The 8,020-nt window shown below is 30.9% G+C and overlaps 1 protein-coding gene across 1 annotated transcript; it reads left to right on the top strand.

Annotated features, from left to right (window-relative positions):
• Positions 1-781: 781 nt before the first annotated feature.
• Positions 782-7,026, top strand: LOC132719313 (putative zinc finger protein 286B). Its single transcript, XM_060703077.1, has 4 exons — positions 782-937; positions 1,380-1,835; positions 3,962-4,543; positions 6,024-7,026. The coding sequence occupies exons 1-4, from the start codon at positions 892-894 to the stop codon at positions 6,233-6,235; spliced, it is 1,296 nt and encodes a 431-aa protein (XP_060559060.1). The 5' UTR covers positions 782-891; the 3' UTR covers positions 6,236-7,026.
• Positions 7,027-8,020: the final 994 nt, after the last annotated feature.

Genomic DNA, 8,020 nt, shown 5'->3' with positions numbered 1-8,020 from the left:
GTAATGCATGAAAATAAAGATATTATAACATATGTATAAAAATGTACATGAAATACCACACAGCAAATATGGGGTATAAATCTTTAAACAATCTGGCACAGTTATATATGAGTGAAATTTTTAGTTTCTCTCACAATGAATTACATAAATCACGCTCAATCGCTCATAAAGATCTTGTTCTGAAAAGTATACTCATGTACCTCGTACAAATTATTTAAAGGATTCTTTTTCTTATTTCAGTATTGACGCTTGGAATAAATTACCTATTACTATCAAACAATGATCGACTTTACAATCTTTCAAAAACAACTGTAAAATTTATATTCTAAGTTAACAGTTAGAAAATTGATCACTTTATATTTTAATTGTTGTAAATGTTGATATCATCTTTTTTCTTCTTCTTTTTTTTAAATCATGACAAGTTTATCTATACTTACTAATATGAGTGTCAGTCGGGTGAATGAATGAAAATATCTAACCTTTACATACCAGAATATTATTATTATTATTATTATTATAAGTTATTATAAAAGTTATTAGAAACCTACATTAAAGTATAATAGTTAATGTCTGTTTTCATTCTGCTACTATACTGTTACTTTTTTATTGGCGAACAGCTGCGTATTCCGCATTCTTTTTTGTATTTACATAGCAAATAAAGATCAGTTTGTAGCAAGAAATATAAGAACCGCCCCGTTCAGCCGGCCGACGTTTTAATTGGATAGTTTCGATTAATAGCACGCGCCACGCTTATGACTTATTACCAAAATGACAACTTATAAATATCGGCACACGACCGGATCGCGCAGAAAATTTGCAAACATCAAACATATGCAGAAAGTACGTTTTATATATTTAAAGCGGCGGTGCCCAGATCATTTATAAACTAAAATGGAAAAATATAGTGCTTTTCAGCTTGTAAGAGCTTCAAAATACGGTAAGGAACACGTTTGTTTTGTTTGTTGTCTTTTTATTATTTTTTTTTTGTTGGTTTTTTTGTTGTTGTTTTTTTTTATGGGAGAGGGGGTAATTTTTCTTCTTCTTTCTTCAATCTGTTTGATTTTATATTGTTTTAAACGAATATGTACGAAGTATTTAACGAATATGTACAAAGTATTTAATCCTAAACAAAATAATTCAATAGTTTCCAATATAAAAATATTACTTAAACTTAATAAAAAATAATATACATAATAGTTGCCTGGTAGCAAGGGCACTCTGAAAATGGTATGTTCTTAGTGGATAAAAAGTCGGAAAATGGTATGTTCTTAGTGGATAAAAAGTCGTAAGTAATTTAAATATTTATGTATCTGAAAAGAGACGGAATTACTAAAAGTGTAATAATTTATGACATAAATTGTACATATTATATACTTCAGATTCTATTCTGTCGGCACAAATTAATAGTTCAGGTAGTCTAAATGAGAAGGACTTTATTCATCCGGCATTTTACAAACGATTTCCGATGTGGACGACAGACAGCCAGCCTTTATTATGTACAAGCAACGACATTCGCAAGTCAGTTACAAGTAATGCATATAAAATAATAGAATCCAGGCGTACAGATGATTGCTTGAGTCCTGTACCAAGTACGAGTTCGAATAATATAGATATAGTTAGTGATCATTATGTCCAGATAAAACGTGATGAAAACAACAAATGTTCACAATCCCCAACTACTTCAGAAAACGAAGACTCAATGGTAAGCTGTCAGACACCAGCACATTCGAGATGTGAAGAAACCTGTGTCAGTCCTAACTCGGAAACGAGTTCAACCAAAAATATTTTTACAGCTTTCAGACCTTGGGCGACGAACTCCACACAATCAGCTACAAGTAAGTTTTAAATCATATTATTTGTGTGTAAAATCTATTACAAAGTTGTTCGCAAAAAGCTGATTCACATACAGCTCAAGGGTCATTAAATGAAATAAAGCACACTTTAAAACAATATAAACATTCTTCGTAATAATCTTATTTTCCCTTTGAGTAATGGTCTTATGTAATCCATAAAGAGGCTTTCGGTACATCGTACATTATTTTTTCCACATAAGCTATATTACTTAGATTTAGTGAAGTGCGCATCCATAAATTAGTTTAAAAACACTTCGTGTCAAATTCCTCGAAATCTTTTTTACGTTAACAATGATGTATTGTGTGAGGTCATCTAAACAGTTCTTCAAACTCTTTAAGTTTGGCAAATAATTTAATGCCTTAAATAAATACTTTCTTTACATATCTTCAGTCGAATATTTTCAATATTTCACAAAATTTTAATATATGCGTTTTTGATATTTTCGGATGAATGAATGAAAATATCTAACCTTTACATACCAGAATATTTATAAATACAAAAAGATTTTAAATTTTGTATAGATCTTCATTTTTTTCTCATACAATTATTTAAAGGCCGCAAGGCCGAAAGCTACGGCAAATTTAAATTAGCGTTTTTGATTTTAAATTTATAAATAAATGCATTAAGATTAGATATTTAAATACATCTGCTGACAGAACTAATTCGTGTCTAACGAATGCCAAGAAAATAACTTTTTTTGTTATAGTATTTCATCGTGATATTTATCAAAGTCATAAATCTAAACAAGAGTACGAATATATTTTCATATAATTTTATCATAGGTGAGCATTTTTATGCAAACAATGCGTGTAATGTCTAAAGTCTATATAACTTATTCCGAAATGTGGTCTCCAAGCACTACAATGTCATGCAACGGAAATTTTCATTTTTGAATAAATAATGAATAAACAGGTGAATTGTGCACATAAGTCTTGGAAATAGAAAAACGTTTTATTATATACTTGTAGATGAAATATTGAGAAATATTGATAAAATAAAATGCGTATTTTCATTTTCCGTATTTTCACTGTAAACATTGTTTTTTCACTGCGGTGAAACATATTTTCCGTATTTTCACTGGTGTCTTGACGGACTACTTTCTTCTAAATTCTGCCAGTACACAACATTTAAGGGAAAGTCTTTCAAATTGTAATGTCAAAAGAGAGTAAAATGTATATAATAAACAGAAAATTCAAGTTTTTTCTGTAAATCCATGATTTATTTTCATCGAGTGGTATGAAAATTAATATATTTCACTCGTGGCTACCGCCACTCATGAAATATTTATTTTCATACCACTAGATGAAAATAAATCATGTATTTACAGAAAAAACTTGAATATCCTCTATTTATTTATTGTTGATTTATGAAATGCAGATATTAAAAAAGTGTTTTAAATACTACTACTGTTGTATTCAGTCGAACTTACATATCAATTTATTTTAAAAAACATGATCCCATACAAAAGATAATGTTTTATATTAGGTTTGCAAGAACATCTAAGTCAAGTGCATTTCGATTGTGATAAATGCAAAATTAGACTTCAAATAAAACTATGTAATAGCTCTCTCACATGAATGGTACTACAAATACCATGTACGGAAACAACCAAATAATCTCGCGAGAAGGCAAATATATTAATTTGATCAATTAATGATACGAGTGCAAATTATGTGAAATTTAAAGCAAATATTAAAAAGATTTTCACGTGATTTATCAAACAGTAACTTGAAACCTTTAGTATTGGCAAATAGTCCTTTTTATGGGCATAATTGATAAAGAATTGGTACAAAACTCTACTTAAGGCTACGGTTTTTCTCGCGGTAACTATTTAAATTACGAAACTGTTTTTGTCGTTTAACGAATGAGAGAGTATCAATTGTAATAATTATTCATTTTTTATGATTATATTGTTGGAATGAAGTGACTTATTTGGCAACTTAATAAACCAGTTTTAAATGTAAATTGGTAGGCTACGGTACAGAAAACGTATACTAGTAATTAATCACGCAGCTTCACCACATCTTGACATCACTGATTCACTTTTTTTACCATCGCTGGGTACACGATTCATTTGAAAAGTTCAAAATATTTTTTTTTTCTTCAGAAATTGGAAGTTTTGCCGAGAACGTCGCACAATACTCAAGCTTATTCTGTCCAAGCCTGCTGACGCAATCTCTTAGACCGGATACTAAGTATCTTCTTAACAACTTTCTTTTATCTCAAACTTATTTTCTGGCTGCAAATTACCAGTATAGAAATATGTATCAGGATGTTAATGCGTGTAAAACAATGAGATTAAACGAAAACAACCTAACTTGCAAACTTCAAGAAGGTGCCATTGATTTGTCGATGGGAAATTTCACATGCGCCAACTGTGATAAAATTTTCACTTCTGCACATGGATTGGAAGTTCACGTGCGTCGAACGCATACTGGATCCCGGCCGTTTACTTGTGATATTTGCAGCAAGACATTTGGTCACGAAGTAAGCCTAGATCAACACAGGGTCGTGCATACGCTCGAGCGTGTATTTTCTTGCAAACAATGTGGCAAGACATTTAAGCGATCATCTACCTTGGCAACCCATCTTCTGATACATAGTGATACACGGCCATTCCCTTGCATGTACTGCGGCAAAAGATTCCATCAAAAGTCGGATATGAAGAAACACACGTACATTCACACTGGTAGGTTTTTGCCTTGCAAAAAATAACTTATTTGTCGGTGCTTAATATCTAAATCCGTTTTTTCATAGATAATGGAGATTTTCTGCTTATAATTTATATGAATATTTTTCAAATACTTTTTGATTTTAATGAAAACTTTTTTTTAAACTTAAAAATCGTGATCTTAGTGTTCTGTGACTTTTTACCGTTTCCTTCATGAAACTAAAATGCTTGAACGCATTTTTGTTTCTAGTTTGTAAATAGATTAATGAATATTTTCCCCAAATTTTCACATACATATTTTAACAGTTAACAATACTCATCAACAAAATTATAGTTTAATATCAAACAGCTTTGTTATCATGATTTCCTGAGCCAAGGCTATTTGTTATAATGAAAAAGGCGTCCAGGGAACAGGAGCAGCTATATTGGGACGTTGGCATTTCAGAACAGCGATCAAGATTTGGTTGACCTTTGTATTATTGCCCCCATCATAACGCTTAACATTTACATATATAGTTTTGCTTTCCCTTTGAAAATATTTGTAACCAGTTCAATCAATTGTTTCTATTAGGAAATCTGATAGAATTGGATTGGCGATTTGGTGATCGTTCATTGGAGACGTGTGACATTTCTGAACAGATTCTGTTCTGATAGCGAAGTGATCATTATAAAGGAGGTGCCCTTTAATGTTAATGAACGCAGTAGATGGCGCCACAATTTTTGCATAATTGAAAACAAAATTAGTTCGAAAAGCTTCGCAGCTATCATAGTTTTTACTATATAACTAATAAAGTAAATTTTGAAATATACCATTGCTTTGCATTCATTAATTTACAATTACTTTATATATGATCACTTTGCTATCATTGACTGTTACTATTCATAGTATCATCATTGTGCTATTATTGACGGAGTTTATCAATTAACAATTAACGATTATTATATTAATTATAACGATAAATACTAGATAAATGGATTATAACTGGCATGAGTGTTATGTAAATAGACTGTTTATTACCTTGTCATAATAAAATGATATACAGAACCATGTCATATATAAAAGATATTGAATGAGTGTATGATCAATACTGAATTTATCGAATGAGTTGAATTAAAATTAATTTATGCGGGCCTCTGGCGAGAATAATATTATTTATGTCATCATGTTCAATTTTTTTAGAAATAAACCTACACGAATATAATGTTCTATTTATCACATATTCATTACAGTAAATAATAAAGTATCATTTTTTCATTGAAGCGCTAAAGTGTTTTAATAACGCTATATTTGCACCAAGCAAATGACGTCACGTGAAAATATATGCACGGCGTTTAAATTACAGAGTCGCAAAAGCGGCACACATATCAGGATATGTGATAATTCTTATTACCGGTCTTGTTAACTGATATGTTTATTTCTTTGCAAGGAATGTTTGTAATAATTAGTACCAATATGGAAAAACAATTGTTTAACTCCGTAAATACTCTCTTTTTCAAGGTGAAAAGCCACATAAATGTATGCAGTGCGGCAAATGTTTCAGTCAATCATCCAACCTTATAACCCATAGCAGAAAACATACAGGATTTAAACCGTTCCCCTGTCAAACATGCGGCCGAGCTTTCCAAAGAAAAGTTGACCTCAGAAGACACGTCGAAACACAACACGTGATTGTTATGAATCGCAGCATTATACGCCAGAATACAGCATAAGTCGTAGAACATCATAATCCGAAGTTTAGATTGCCGGAAAGGATTTAACAGTAGCGTGGAAAGTTTTATATTATTTAAACTGAGTTGACTATATTTTATATTGTAAAAATGTTTCATTAGTAGTTGTGTGTAAAAAGAAGGTTAAAAGAAAAAACATTTGAAACAAGTAATTCAGTAATGAACCATTAATTTATATCATGCAAAATATCCCAACAACTGTACTGTAAAGCTGTTCTGGATTTCTCATTAAATAACTGTTGACATATTTTTCATGGTACATTAGAAAACAAAATTTCTTAATTATTTAGAAATGTTAAACATATGTTTAATAATGTTTTAAACAATCAATTTAGAACATAACTGAAGAAAGTAGCACTGAACGTGCAGTAATGTCGTAAAGGTAGCAAAATGTTAAAAAAAAGTATTTCGACTTCCACACTAACATAGCAAAATAAGCAACAGACATTTCATGTACATATACTCGTATATTGTATATGAGTATTTTTTAACTGTAACAAGATTAGAGTAATGGACATATAGTGTAAAGTTAGCTTTGTATTATTAATGAAGTTCTTTTCCATTTAAAACTGTCACCAGCAAAAAAAATTGTCTTAATGTTAATTGACAGCCTCATTTAGTACATACTACATGTGACTATTAGTTATGCACCGTTTTTATTGGTGCCGAATATGGTATTCACGGAAATTCACGATTTTTTTTAATTTTATGTTGCAATCTTTTTTCCAATTGATAGCATTAAGAAATTCCAATAATAAACTCGTATTCACGTTTGTTTGTTTATTTTTCATTATACGAGTTCCTATATGTTAGCATCAATTTGAATATTTTAAAACGGTTGAGAGATTATGTGATACATGTTTTTAAAATTCTTGTTAAGTTCATACAGCATTTTCATGTCTTTTCTCTCTTATAGAAATGTATAACAAAGTCTGTTAGACCAATATCATGACGCTATTTGTTTAATATCTGCCACATGACACTGTGACTAAAATGTTCAACTTTCTTTGATACAAAGAAGGAATTATAGCTACATGCCTCCAGATGAACCAAAATATTTTTTTAAAAAATCAACCTTGAAATAAATGTACTAAGATTCTTAGAAGAGTAATAATGTTCACAATTCAAGAAATGATTTACATGTTACATGCAATGAATGACTAATCTTACAGTATTTATAACAATATTTGTACTGCGCGACTAACGCAGTAAGGGCTATTTTTGCAAAGTCTGATCTATTTTTAGTAATTATCGTAGATTTTAGGTGCCGTTTGCAATGTGTAAATTACATTTTTTGTTCACATGACAATATTTTGATTTTTAATACATTTCAAAAAAATTATGAAAATAAGCGTGCTTCTTTATTAGCATGATAAAACAGCCAAATACAAGAAGGAGGTCATTGGTCATCAACTTGTGCGAATGTAAACTATAACTAGATCCTGTACAATATCAAATATTCTTAATAACTGTTCATGTATCACAAATGTGGCATCAAACAAGATGAACATGATGGCCCGGGATCGCTCATTTGAGAAGGTCACAATTAGAATGTTAACTGCTTTGGTTGGGTTTTACGCCGCACCAACATAAATGGGGTTAAATTGGGACTTTCTAGCTTTACTATTGGAGGAAGACCTCAGGTGTCCCTCCGTGCACTATTTCAGGCACGAGCGGACACCTGTGTAGAACCACCGACGTTCCATTAGCTAGCTGGATAGCTTCCTCACATGAAAGAATCTAAAATCCCTGGCGGGATTTGAACAT

The sequence above is a fragment of the Ruditapes philippinarum genome, unplaced genomic scaffold (genome assembly GCF_026571515.1).
Source record: "Ruditapes philippinarum isolate M1 unplaced genomic scaffold, ASM2657151v2 ctg399_1_1_1_1, whole genome shotgun sequence".
NCBI lineage: Eukaryota > Metazoa > Mollusca > Bivalvia > Venerida > Veneridae > Ruditapes > Ruditapes philippinarum.
This window is presented reverse-complemented; position numbering and strand designations above follow the sequence as displayed.

What these genes read in the sequence shown, in the direction of transcription:
- LOC132719313 (XM_060703077.1), top strand. Translation starts at nt 892, where the DNA reads ATGGAAAAATATAGTGCTTTTCAGCTTGTAAGAGCTTCAAAATACG. An exon ending in CTCCACACAATCAGCTACAA is followed by an intron (nt 1,836 to 3,961) that starts GTAAGTTTTAAA and finishes TTTTTTCTTCAG; the next exon opens with AAATTGGAAGTTTTGCCGAG. An exon ending in ACACACGTACATTCACACTG is followed by an intron (nt 4,544 to 6,023) that starts GTAGGTTTTTGC and finishes CTCTTTTTCAAG; the next exon opens with GTGAAAAGCCACATAAATGT.